Here is a 13,981-nt window from a genome sequence, read left to right as displayed (position 1 = left end):
GTGTGTGAAGGAAAACTGACAAGTAGTTACTGTGCAAATTGAGAATATTTTCAGCATTGGTAGTATTACTGCATTTTTGCGTCCCCGCAATGAAGTGTAAATGGTTTCCTTTGAGACTAAAATACATTAAGAAAACCAGCTTAAGGGCACTGGTAGAATATTTTTGTCTTCATGTTAGATTTGGTTAAAAAGTAATCCTTACAAACTGCCCCCCATTACTAGAAAGGTAAAAGCTACAGCTGTGTTGAGTCACTTTTGACTCTACAACTGTACTTAAAACCTGTTTGTCTTAATATAGCTGCCGGTTAATAAATGGAAAGTCACAGGAGGCTGAAAACACACACACACCTTTGGAAGATACCAGGCCACCATGAGCTGGTTGTTCCCTGTTAATCCTCTCAGCATGGGAGGTCTAGCCATAATGAAAGTGATGGTACTGTAATATGTGCCTGAACATTACTGATGCCACAGTATACGTGTGTCAGGTGGATTTTTGTAGGCTGCTTCCGTCCAGCTCCAGAGGAGTAACTATGCTCTACTTCTATAGAGCCAAAGTGAATAGGTGTTGTTATAACTAACTGCTCTGTTAATATTAAATAATCAGTTGGACTTCAGAGCTGATGACATATGTTTCCTGCCCTCGCCTGAATCCAGACTTTGTGCTGACCTGCTCCTTATTCAGTGTACTTAGAGAGCGTACAAGTAGTATGATGTTTTGATTTTTTTCCACTCAGCTGTTCTATAGTAGTGTAAAAGAGTTCCCCACTCTTCTTGAGCCTTAACCTTTTTCCAAGGTTTAAGCATTGGTAAGTTTGAATGCTAGGACCACACACTCTGTGGTGCCTTGGATTATAATATGGATCTATTCTTTGGTGCATAAGATGTTCCATGTTAGACATAATTGAAAGCCAAAGAATTTATACTGCAGTGACTGTCATGACACAATGACAACAGCAAACCAAGGACTGAATTCTGCTGTCTCGCGTGCACAGAAACTCATGGAATGAGGATGGCTACAGGCTAATTTGACTAATCTGTCAAGATGTTGATTTTTGTCCATCATATGGAATAGGCTGGGTTGTTTTTTTAAAAAAGAAAAAAAAGAAGGCAAACCAGCAATGAACTTTTAAATCAGTGAATTTCTCCTGGTACTTCACTGTCTGTCCAGAACTTTTGATTCTGTTCAACCTAAAAATGTGTAAGGGTGAAAAAGCCACAGTGAAAGCTGTGTTGTACTGGCAGATGTATTAGATCAATGTATATACTTCTGCCTTAAAGGAAGCCTTTATTATCACATTTTTAACAACTTTCTAGTGAAGCACAATCTCATGAGTTTCGTGTATAAAATCGAAGTGGTACAATTGTTTACACTGAGATTTTTCTAAATAAAAACTTTTTTAAAAAGCAGTCTTTCTATAAATGATACAGCACAAGGAATATACAGTGACAAGTGCAATAAATTATAGCTTGTATTTACAAGAAGCCTTTTAAATGCAAGAATTAGAGGTAAGTGCATTTAATACAAATTTAATATTGATCAAAACAATTTTCTATTAGCTTCTGCTACACCGTGAACATATCCTTTATACCAGTTTGTTAGTTGCGTGAGTTGAAGGGGAAAGGTTGGCCAAATACTTGCATATGTTGTTGACATCCTGTCTTCCTGTAAATAAATTGTCCAGCTAGAGAATGAATGGCCCCTAAACTTTTATGTCTGAATTACAGCTGTAGTTCCTTCCTGGGCAAGTGGTAGTAGATGAGGCAGCTCCACATGGGAAGTGGTAGCAAGCGGCATAAGAGCAAGTATATAAAGTTACATTGCTAAGTCAAATACTGAACTGGAAAGACCAGCCAGGGTCTGAGTTCACACTAGTGTTTCTATAACACAGGGTGCAGCTACGCTGTCTTATGCTTTGCAGCATCAGACTTACTTAACGGGTGCTTGGAGAATAAAAGAAGTGAAACATTTGCTTTGGCACAATTTAAGATGCTTACTGTCATGACAGATTTCAGGAGGAGGCTAACAGCCTAGGTGTAGTAACTGGTCCTTCTAGAGAAAACAGCAGTTCTATAAGGAATTTTATAAAATTCCCAGGATTGTACAAGACATATGTTCTAAGTCTGAAGTACTAACACCACTTGACTCTAGCTTCCCTGTCCCTCCTCTTGCCTTCCCCCCGCCAAAAAAACTCACTTGTTTTGGGTGTTGGGTGCCCATCTGGTAAAACAGCAGCACGCATCCAAGCAACTGCTAAGTCATGCTGTTACATGAGATTAAGACCGTCCCAGCCAAAGTAAAGCGTGCGTGGGCATATTGCTGCTTTGCACGCCCTGGCTCTGCGGAGCTGAGCAGCCACCGTGGCCCAGGGGCAGTCTGTAAGAAGTAAGTCCAGCAGTTTGCTCACGCCCCAGCACGCAGTCCCCGCACCCCTTCTGCACAAAAGGCACATATGTGGTGTTCTGAAAGGTGGGTCATCGATTATTTTTCCCCCCAAGGTCAGGTAGTTCATGGAAGTATGTAAGGTAGTATGGGAAGTTCATGGTAGAATCACATACAGTCCATGTGAAGACTGTTTGTCAGTGACATCCACAAGCTCTTACTACCATATTCCTGTATTTCTTCAAGATAACATTAGAATTATCATCAAAATAAAGAACCGATATGGCATTTAGTTTGGTAGGTGCGCAGCATGGTTTGGGAACGTAATCAGGATTCATCAGATGGACCTGTTGCCAAAAAGAAAACACAAATGGTAACTTGTTTATAAATTCAACTATTGCTTTGGCGTTGAGCTTTCTGGAGACTTACCAGAGTCTGTACAATGGCATGATTGGTTGCGTTCATATGGGCGTTGAGTGGAAATGAGCACTCCCCATCACAGTAGTTGGCTGCGTAGCCCTTTGGAGCGATTATCCAGTCCTTTTTAGGAAACAAACAGAACATGATTCAAATTAAAAAGTTGCCAGCTTGTACAGACAACTGCATGCAATTAAGAGCAGCTGAAAATTTTCCACTAACTTTTTCTGGAGGGTGAAAATGTGTTTTCACTGAAACCGTTAGGGATTTTTTGGTGGGGTTTTTCTGTGAGCCATGACTTTTCCATGGACACACTGATTTTAATGTCCAAAGAACGGCTGCACGTCTATGCACGGCTTAACTGCCACAAACTAAAAAAAGTTTTATTCCTAAAACTCTCTGGGTTGCCTTGTGGGGATTGTGGTTTGGATGCCTTCATGTTCCAACGTTTCCTGCAGGTTAGGCCCTCTGGTTGAACTACCTTTCCTAGGCTGAATCGCAGCCTCAGCTGGTGTCCCCTCCTGGAGAAAATCATGGATGATTTTCATGAGTTCACGCACACAGCTCAACCAGGGAGCTCCAGAATGGAATGGAAATGGAATGGAAAACACTGGTGTGGTGCCTCACAGATGCTTCTACCTTGCACACTCTGATACGAGGACGCTAGTCTGCGAAGGCCACCATGGGAAGTTCTAGCTGCGTAACAGCTTCTCCACCTCTGCCAGACTCCGTTAGGAGGGGCAGGGCAGCCAGCCTGAGCTGCGCGTGCAAGCAGCTGGCTCCGGTGGCAACCTGAGTGCCATGCCATGGAAGAAGGTGACTCTTCACCATAGGGCTAATAAAAAATTACAGCTTCCCCTGCTGCTGACACAAAAGAGCCAAAGGTAAATTAAAAGCATCACCAATTACCAGGAGACATTTCCCCTCCCTCGGTGTCAGGCTCTGCAGGAGGACATACTGGCATGCTTCACATGCACATAATTCTTAGACGATTTCCCCTTCCCCTGACAACAACTACCTGGGTTAGCTGGAATTTTGCTACAGCAAATTTTTGCTATGGCAAAAGTCTCTGCGCGGCCAGAGACTCTGGCTGCAGCTTTGCTAACCAAGTCTGCTGTTTGATTGCTAATGTGAGGATACCCGGGCACCGCAAAACCACCCCTTCATTTTACTGTAGTACCTCACCCATAATTTGTTCCTAATAAACCGAGCTGCTTTTCATACGACAGTCACTCTTCTGCTAATGAAGTCAGTCCACATCGTGTAATTAAATTTGTGGTTTAATGCAGCGTAAGAGTAAGGGAAGCTCACTGCTAAAAAAATTGATGGGTGTTCTGAAGGAGACAGCAGTGCCCAACAACTGCAGGGGGCTGCTGCCCTGCCTCCATCATCTCCCTACAACAAGTAGGGTCTGGATTCCAATTTCTGCAATGAGCCCTACTGGTTTGTGGCCTTCCTTTGGCAGCACCTTGCCTTTCTGCACAAGTCTGCAGCTGGAAAGGTGAAGGCAGCACCTTCGAGACCGTGAACTTCACAAATGGAATACGCTTCCTGCCTGGAAGCAGGGCAAGCGAGCGAAGGAGGAGGTGGAAAGTCTGTGCATAAGGAAAAAAGAAAAGTCATGAACCAGTAACGGGGAATGGAGTCAGCACTCAGCCATAGTTGTGGCCAGTGGGATGGAGTTGACATAAGCCACAAAAAAATGCTGCTGTCTGATGAGCTGGGAGAGGACTTTCATGTGTAAGGTATTACAGAAACAACAGGGGCAGCCCTGGCATTATACTCTGGTAAAAAAATGAGCTGACAGGAATGGGACCTCCCTCACAAAAGTGCTGAATGAAAGAATAAAAATATTGAAAAAATAAATTAAAAAAGAGAAGATGAGGGCATTTTTTGAAACGTGACGTTTGATGACACTATGGCCTGGCCCCAAATAACTTGCTCTAAACAACTCTTTGGCCTTATGGCGTTGCAACTAAACCTACTCTTCTGTCCACCTACTGCAGCCAGTGCTAACTGTGGGTCAGGAGTGGAGGATTTCAACACAATAGGCAAGGTTAAAATTACGCTGATCACTAGAAAAAACCTGATTTTGTTAAAATTGCTGCTTAACATCAGGTTTTTTTCCTTATCGTTAGAGGTACACAGATACGAGCCCTTGCCCATACCATGACTCCCATGAGTGACAGAGAATGACTGTATACTTGAATCTCATAAAGTATCAAGCTTCCTCTGGATCTTATCAAATGTCACAACTATCAATATTTATTTGCCCTTCCCTGTGACTGGTTTTAGTGGGGAGGCACAAGGGACATTTTAAAGCATAATGGCAGCCTCGAGTGGAATTACCGTGACACTGTTTAGATAACATTTCATAACAAAATGTCTAGTTTACCCAGAGAGAAACATCACACACCTGCCATCCCAAGTCTTGGAAGCTAACGTAAAGCTCATGCTTCCTGCACGCTGTTTTTAAGTCACTGCTGTTGTAATCTGTTAAAAGAAAAAGATGAAAACATGAATTTAGAAACTAAAACAGGCAGAGCATCGCTGGAGGGCACAGCTGGCCAGATGTGTGCACGCTGCAGGATCAGCAGCAAGAAACAGTAAGCTCCCTCAGCAGCCAGACGGAGAAGGGTGTTGAGGGACATCCAAAGCAGGGCTGAGGCTTTTAAGATGCCTATGGGAATGGAGGGACCCAAGGAATAGTGACTTGGTTATAATTCCTTCAGCTGCCTTCAAGAACTTGACAAGCAATGCTTGTAAAACACCTCCAGTAAAAGGACGTCTTAAACATAAATCTACCCCTTCAGCCCAGCACAGACTACATCCCTGCTGGGTGCTCAAACTCACCCCGCTTCCTCGACCACGCTTCCCCACGTGCGCCGCCCTAGCTGGTAAGCTCAAAATGCACACACGTGCTGAGGGAATGACAAGCCCGGGAAGGTTCATCATCGCCTCGTGCCCCGTACCGGTTAGCCGAAGTCCGTAACAGCTAAGGTGTCCCATAGCCAGCAACGCTGTGTCCCTGTCCCTCCCAGCCTGCCCCGGACATCACATGCGGCTCCACGCATCACCTCCGCTCTTGGACCTTTACAAGCCATGCTCTGAAAAACAAGTTTCTCCTTCCCATAACGTGCTTATCTGCAGGTGACACAGGATTTGACACGCTCTCAACATTAACTCACTCCTTGGTGCCAACGCTGCACGAAGAGCGGGGGCGCAGGCTGCGAAGCCCTGACCGCAGGCCTTCCCCCTCGCTGTGGCATGCCGTACGAGGATGCTTCAGCCACGCAGGAGCTGCTCCCGACAGCCCGACAAAATGCAGCTTTTGACAGCGAGTGGAATTTCCCATTTATATTTGGAAAGAGGCGGCTCCGCACGCGAACACCTGGAACCGCAGCGAGCGGAGGAGCCGAGCCGTGACAGAGGGGCCTTTCACCCCCGGGTGGCTGCACAAATCCAGCCTTGACGGGCGGCGGCTGATTTCGTCACGCCTCAGGTGGCTGCCGGACCCTCGGCGCAGCAGCCACAGAAACCACCTTCGCGGTGGGGCGGCTCGAACCCGTGCTCGGTGCCCGGCGGGAAGCGCCCAGAGGAGGAGATGGCAGCAAATCTGGCCGAGCGGCGTGGGAGCCCGTGTCCACGCAGCGAGGTGCGTGTGCCCATCCCAGAGCCGGACCCAGACTCGCCCCTGTTCTCCTCCAGTGCCTTACCCACAGGGGCCTCCGCTCGTCTCGCATGCCTCGTTTGCGAGCAAAGGCACTTCCGTCAGCAGGCAGATGCCACACGCTGATGCGCCTGCCTCCCGCTGCCCCGGGCCTTTCGGCTAACCGGCCCCCCGGCGCCCCTAAGGCGGCTTGAAAGGACACCCTCCCAGCGCAGCTTTCCCCAAAGGCGGCAGCTGGGATAGAAAAATATTTTTAGTGACTTTTTCCTTGGCTCTGAATAAGCCTTTCTTTTTCTTCCCTCCCCCCCCCCCCCAAAGTTTGGGAACTACAAATGCAAATATTTATGCAAAAGAAAAACTATAATACTAAAAGCACATCCAACTGACATTAAGGGCAGCGCAGCATTACAGCTGGGTACAGTTAACACTGAGGTCTGAAAAAACCCTACACCTCAAACCTAGCCTTCAAACCACCAAAGATTAGAGAGTTGTTTTTAGAAGCAGTTTGGGTTTTAAACTTCAAGGATTGCATTTCAGACTTTCAATAGGTTCGCTTCAATCACGGATTTAATCAGGTGAGCAGAGCTGGTTAACAGCCTGCTGCAGCATAAACATACGCTCTTTCAGGAGCACGCGGTAGCAAGGACGGAGATGAGTTTCTCTATTCAAGCTTCCCATTTTCAAACCAGAAATACCTAGAAGAAACCAGGGTATGTCTGGGGTTTTTTTTCAGATGAAGCTTTTCAGTCCCTGGCTCAGCCCAGAAGAAAGTTTCTAGCATGAGATGTTTCTAGATGATCTGGTCATAACAAGGAAAAAAAAAAAATGTGCAGAGATACTTCTAGCGGTCAAAGCTTTTCATTTAAGTACCTGAAAACACAACTTCATTGTTCTTCAAAGGGAAATATGTTGTTTGCTTAGGGGAAAACCATCCGTGTGTGATAAGGAGTTACAGTGGAACTGATCTATGCACAACCGAGTGGGCAGAACTAGACTACGACTTACCCAAATCACATATGGGAAAGGGGAGAAGGCAAGGGAGGCAGAGAAAACAGGAGTGGGAAGGAAGGCTGTGAGCAATCACAAGTTTAAGAAAACAAAGGAAAAAAAGAGCTGCTTAACAAGCTACATGAAGCAGAACATGTTATGAACGTGTCCTCTCTCACACTGCTTGGAACTGGGCCCCCAAAATGCGCCCCGGTTCACTGGTTGGCAGTCGAGTCACCCGATTCACACTCACGTCGAGCACCGGCCACTCTCCACCCAAGGTAGGTGCAGAGAGCTCTGCCTCCTCCCTTGCCCAAACTCAGCCTTTGCTTTCTTAAACGTCAACATATTAAACATCCCCTCTCCCGGGGTTTGACTCTCCCCTGTTTAACCCTCACCCCAAGCTCTCCCGCCCTCTCCTCTGCCTGTATGGTTGCCTACCGTGTCTACTCCATGCAGTCTACTTCAGCCCGACTTTAAGGGTTGATTGAAGGTTTGTAACATCCTTAGCAGTGGCTTTCTGAACTGGGGGGGGAAAATGCAGCAATACAGATGCACATCGTAGCGATCCATTCCCTACGGTTTGGGGCTCGGCCTACGCCCTAGAGCCACGCGCATCCAGTTATGGGCCTGAAGAGAGGGGAATCCACGCAGTAAAGGGCTTTTGGCAACGAGCTAAAGCTCGCCGAGCTAGCGAAGTTGGCGTCCACACACATTTTCTCCAAAGCTTGGAAAGCAGTTATCAGCTACCCCGGTCTTGCGTGCTCAACCATTTTAGCCCAAATTGCTGTTTGAGGTGGTTGGCAGCGCGAGACCCAGCTGCCCAGAGGCAACAGGGTACCTGTCCCTTCCTGCCAGCCCTGCCGCAGGGAGCCAGGAGGGCTGAGAGGAGGCAGCCAGCAGCGGGGGCACGCTGCAAGCAACCGCCGTGGGGCCGGCTTACGCTGCCACGACACGATTTGTAAGGATTGTTTGCTAGAGACCTTTAAAATCTCTGAGTTTAGGGAGCTGCTTTGGGAGCTCCTATAGGCTCGTTGTGGGTTTAGCAGAATTGTCTTTTTTTTTCATTTCCTTGAATGTACCAATTCAGAAACACTAGCTTGGCATTTACAAGACACTGCATACAATCACACTCCAAACTATTTTGTCTAAAACAGAGATTTTAAAAAAAACCCAAACCCCTAGTTCTGCACTTAAAAATAACTTCCAGGACAGCGCAGTTAAAACAGCGCAGTTAAGACAGCTTGTTTCTGTGGCTTGTTTGCACTGAACATTGTCTGCCTTCACCAGAACACAGGTCTGACTTTCTGCAAGCACAGATGTTTCTCTTAAGGTTGGACACTGGCATGTGAGTTGCTGAAAGGGGAGAGAGAAGAGCCTGACCCTAATGGTCCTCCTCCTCCAGATACTTATGCACCCACCTTACATTTCCTATAACCTCTCCCACGTTAAGTGCTGGCAAAGAATATATAAATATTTACCGAGGTCAATCCATCTGAGAACACCCTTGCTGCTCCCAAGGTGCCAGCTTACCAAATTCCACATGGTAATTAATTGCTTCTGTGGTCCAAAATAGCTTTGACAGAGGTCTCCAAGGCCAGCCCCTTCTTCTTGGTGTTTGACTTTGGTGATTTGTCCGGATAAAGCTGGTGTAAACTGATCACACACTTAGTAACAGCCCACTTCACATGAAAGCCATCTGCTCGGGTAGGAAGAGAGAGAGATGTCGGGCTAACGTGGACCCGCGTGTGAAGGCACAGACAGAGACACCGTCCATGCTGCTCCGGTCTGCATGCGAGCTCTCTACTAAAGGGAAGATTGGCTGCGAGATGACGATGTTTATTAACAAGACCCTTGCCACCACGAAAGCATTTGGCCTTATTTGCCTTCAGTGTTTGTGCGTGCTGCCCTTTGCGGTATTTAGTTCCCGCATACGCAGGGAAATCTGCCTGGTGCCATGCATGTCTGCTGGAAGGAAAGGCCACTTGGAGGGCCCCTCCGTTGCTCGGGGAGCACCTCACATCAGCCCCGGAGGCCCCGGAGTGGCTAAAGAGAAGGACCCAAAAAGGGGCATTGCATGAGTTTCACTCGGAGCTGCCAGTGGAGCCTGAAGTCAGACACTGAAACCAACTCCCTCTGTAAGGAGGGGCTGATGGGAGGGGACATGCCTGAAGGCTGACTCGCGGAAGAGGAGGCTTGTCGCCACTGGACAAGGAGACAGTCCCATACGGAAAACGTAACTCACGGAGAAGCTGGCCATACGGCAGCAAAGCCCTTAGGCTCGAGGGTCACAGTCTGCTACGCTGAAGAGAGTCCCCAGGTTAACTAGAGGGTCAGCCTGGAGTCTGAGAGCGCGAGCTAAATGCACCGCAAGACATGGCTGAGTGAGGGCCTCCAGATTTTGCAGACAACAGCAGAGGATCACCTGCACGCTCCTCCCACCCACCTCGTTCCTCCATGTTCTGGGCCAGAGCTGGCGTATGATTTTCTGCCTCAACAGACAAAAATACTTCCTTTTCTTCCTGTTCATCCTCTTTCTGCAGAAGAACAGAGCTTGGCTCCAAGAATGCATTGACGCAGGACTCTATGTCAAAGCAGTTTATAACCATGGGGGTTACTCAGTTCTGCTTTATATAAGCCAGTCATAATTATGTGTTTATAATACGGGGAAATGAGCATTCTTGGCGAAAAAATACAGACCATGGAGATTCTTATGCCACAGCCATAACCTTAGCATCTGAGCACTTGGTACTGACTGCAGGACAACAACTGCACATCAAAGGGAGCACAGTGGGGTCCCGATGCCGCACGTACCAGCATGCCTTCACATAACCCTCCAGCTCACCAGATCCAGTACCAGCCCAGCAGCACACTTCACATGCTCTGAACTGCAGGACTTGAAATGCTTTCCATATTTAGATAGTAAATGGGGCTTTTTTAAACATACTGCCCCAACCCAACTCACAGCATCTTTTGGGAAAGGGGTTCATTTTTGGATTGAAGAAAGAAAACCCTATGTATTCACTAACATAGAGAAAGGAAGGTCCAATCTACAAAAAAACCATCATCACCAGCCAGCTGCCTTGCTCTCCAGGAGAGAAACTGCCCTCAAGCCCTGACATAGGCAGTGACAATCCTGGCTCAGGGAAGATCACAGACCAAAAATCTGACAAGATGTAAGATACAGCGAGAGAGGAAGATAAGCAGGCAGGGAGGTGCACAGATGGCAGCATCCCAGTTCTGCACCCGCTTTGGGTCCAGATGTATCGGAGCACGCTCAGAAAAGCAGGGCAGCCTTCAGGGTAAACCCTGGGCTCACCTCCTGCTTCATCCTGGGGTGAATGCTTCCCCAGCCCCATCATGCATCATCAGGGCATGGATGCAGGAACCCACACAACTAAAAAAGAAAAAATCCCTGTGATGTCTTTAATGCTAAAAACACATACTGGTCATCGGTGCCTCTCAGGCTATTACATCAACCACTTCTTAAGAAGAACTGAGTCTGAGTGTCACACTTAGAAAGGAAAATAAGCTGATGCAGTCTCTCTTTTCTAAACACAGAAACCAACCAAACATACATCTTAACTTTAAATTCCCCTCCTTTCCCCCGCCTTAAATCCACAGAGGCTCAACTATACCTTGTTGACTACTGAACTGCCAAATTCCAGGTTTTAAATTAAAGCTGGCTTTGAGCTAGAAGAGCTCAAAAAAGCCCTTGAGACCACAGAATGACCAGCTATTTTTTCCCTTTTTGTCATTTTATAATTTTATGACCTGATGCGTGGTGTAGTCAAGAAAGGAGCGATGTAAAAATGGCCCTTTTTACCCAATATATCTGCTCCCTCTGGAGCTCTGAGTCACATTGCCTGATTTAATAGTAGTGAAAACTTGCTTTCAGCACTGCAAAGCTTGCAGAGCTAGGGAAAGAAAGTTGGAGCCTATCCTGACTCCACCACCAGTGCCACAAAACAGCAGCAGAGCAAGTAACTTTCCCAATGTGCTGTGAATAGATTAAAAAATTGTCTCTTGTGATGAAGGGAGCACAGCAGCCGAGCCCACTTAAGCGAGAGAATTGCACGCTGCCTGCGTAACGGCTGGGCTTACTGCTTATACGTATGCCCTTGGCAAGCCCATCACATGGGAAAGTAACCCACCAAGCAGCTGTGATGCCCACCTTTAAAACTAGAGCTTGGAGGCGCCCAAGGAAAACCAGGACCGAAGCAGGTCCCAGCAACAGGGACCAACAGATGGTTCCACCTGTGGGGCTGGCAGAGGGCTCTCAGGCCGAATTAGATGACAGCTCCTCTGGCAGTGCCATGCTTGCACTGGCCAGCCTCCCTCAGGGAGCTCAGGATGCAGGACCGAGTTGTTCCTCCTGCCCTTAAAATCCGTAAGGCAACATTTTACACCCACCCAAGTCTGGCACTCACACGGCATGGCGTGGGAACCCACAGCCACACTGCAACGTGACTACAAGAACACGCAATGGCCGCAAGTGGCCAACTGCAGCTGGCACACGCTAGCCCAAAGGGCAAGTCCACCACCATGCTGGGCTGGAGCAATAGGGCTGCATGAGCACACAGCCGTGCCTGAAGCGTGGCTGCCAACCCTGGAGGGGCTTCCAACCCAGCTCTGGCTCCCTGCAGTCTCCCAGCGCCATGGCCAGCATGGGGCCACCTTGGGTGCAGTGTGGCTTACCCACAACCCGAGCACATGAGATGCAGGCAGCAGCCTATGGATTCACACCAGCTAAGTTTCAGCAATGCTGGCTCATCTCCCCACACATGACGTAAACTAAAAAATACAGCCACCTCTTTTCCTTGGGGTATAGTCATTTCTACACACGTGAAAAGCAGCGATCCTATTGGAAATGAAGGGGGCAGCATAAGCAAATTAATCAAGTAACTTGGAATGGGCTGAAATGTTTGAGAGGAAAGAAAGTGCTCAATGAACAAAGGACTTCTAGCACTGAGATGCAGGGCAGAGTGGCTGGAAAGCAGACAAGACTTAGAAGACAAATTTTTGTCAAAATTTCAGAGTTACCCTATAATCCCAGCACTCACAAGGCTGCCGTACAACACCTGCAACACGCAACCTTTCCACAGCAAACAGGCAAGCCTCTTTGCCGGTCTGGAAATGCACTTCACTGTGAATACACTGCTGTTCTCAGAAGAAAATGCTGTTCTCACAAGAAAAAAAATAAAAGAATTTTGTGCTGTTCTACTAAGGTTTTTCCAAAGAAAACCAAGAGAGGACTCTGCTGGAAACGCATATGTGCAGTACTGTAAATCTTAGTGTATACAGAGATGGAATCTTTTAAATATTGCATTTCATGTGGCATAATCCTAGGCAAATACTGTGTAGCAAGCAACCTACAAGCATAAAATTCAGACTTAAATGCCTCGCCGCCCTGAATTCAACGTCCACGACTTCACACCAGGGTCTGGGCTCCACTCTGGATTCAAGAGGACTCCTGTAAGTCTCATTATGTGAGACTCCTTCTCCCATCCTCTTGCAGGTGTAACCTGTTCCCCCAAGGAAAAGCATCCCACCTCACATCCCTCTTCTTGCTTTTGCACTCCAAAGCAAATAGAAACATTACAAGAAGTCAACCCAGCTTCCAGACAAAACAGGTGTTGCATGATTACCTGTGACACTAGACACCCTGGAAACATCCTGAGCCTGAGTGGAGCGGTTTCGACTCTGTTGCCTGCGCCTGCTCGTCGCTGACCTAGTGGTCCGTACATGAACTTCACTCACTTTGAAGAAGGCCACCATGAAAGGCTGTTTGTCGTAAGGGCCATCTCGGCCTATAAGACCTGCTTCTCTAGGATTTACGCCGAAACCTTCAAATCAAACAGAAAAGCATTAGAGAAACGGTGCAGTTGGATTGTTCCTTCCAGCATCCCAGCATCCCCATAAAGCATCATTTCCTTTCTCCTTGCTCACATTCTTCTTCTTTTAACACTAAATGCTCCCTGCCTGCCACCATACCTTATTACGTAAATTTAGACTAGATATAAGGAAGAAATTTTTCACAATGAGGTTGGCGAAACACTGTTGTTTCCCAGAGAAGTGGTAGACAACCCATCCCTGGAAACGTTCAAGGTTCAGGTTGGACAAGGCTCTGAGCAACTTGGTCTAGTTGAAGATGTCCATGCTCATGGCAGGGGGATTGGACTTGATGACCTTTAACGGTCCCTTCCAACCCAAATATTCTATGATATTTTTATGACAGCACCCCATCCATCCTGGACAAGAGGCTCCACCGCAGCACATGGCTCTTTGGTACCCCTTATGGCATCTCTACTCCGGTTTAGGCATTTGAGAGGTATACAGACAGATATATAAAACACAAAGCCCAGGTGTGTCATGAAATTAGTTCTACTGCCCAGGAAACACAAAGAGCAGAGATGGGTCTAGGAGACCTCTAGGGAAAGCAGAGGGAAAAGAGATGGGGTGCTTTTGTCAGGAGCACAGGGACGGGCTCTCAGTCCATTTGAGGAGGTGGAGGCTGGCACTATCGT

General features: G+C 47.3%; 1 protein-coding gene across 1 annotated transcript in view; it reads right to left on the bottom strand.

Annotated features, from left to right (window-relative positions):
• Positions 1-2,577: 2,577 nt before the first annotated feature.
• BMP6 (bone morphogenetic protein 6) overlaps positions 2,578-13,981 on the bottom strand; it is a gene marked incomplete at its 3' end in the record, with an annotated part of 94,751 nt that continues 83,347 nt past the window's right edge. The window contains exons 4-7 of the mRNA XM_081996615.1: positions 13,103-13,300; positions 5,214-5,290; positions 2,810-2,920; positions 2,578-2,727 (exon numbers count right to left, since the gene is read on the bottom strand). Coding sequence (XP_081852741.1) covers positions 2,578-2,727; positions 2,810-2,920; positions 5,214-5,290; positions 13,103-13,300 — 536 coding nt within the window. The remainder of the gene's footprint in view (positions 2,728-2,809; positions 2,921-5,213; positions 5,291-13,102; positions 13,301-13,981) is intronic.

Source organism: Phaethon aethereus, assembly GCF_964289735.1.
Source record: "Phaethon aethereus genome assembly, chromosome: 2".
Taxonomy (NCBI): Eukaryota; Metazoa; Chordata; class Aves; order Phaethontiformes; family Phaethontidae; genus Phaethon; species Phaethon aethereus.
The sequence above is the reverse complement of the archived record's forward strand: the minus strand, read 5'-3'. Positions and strand labels throughout refer to the sequence as shown.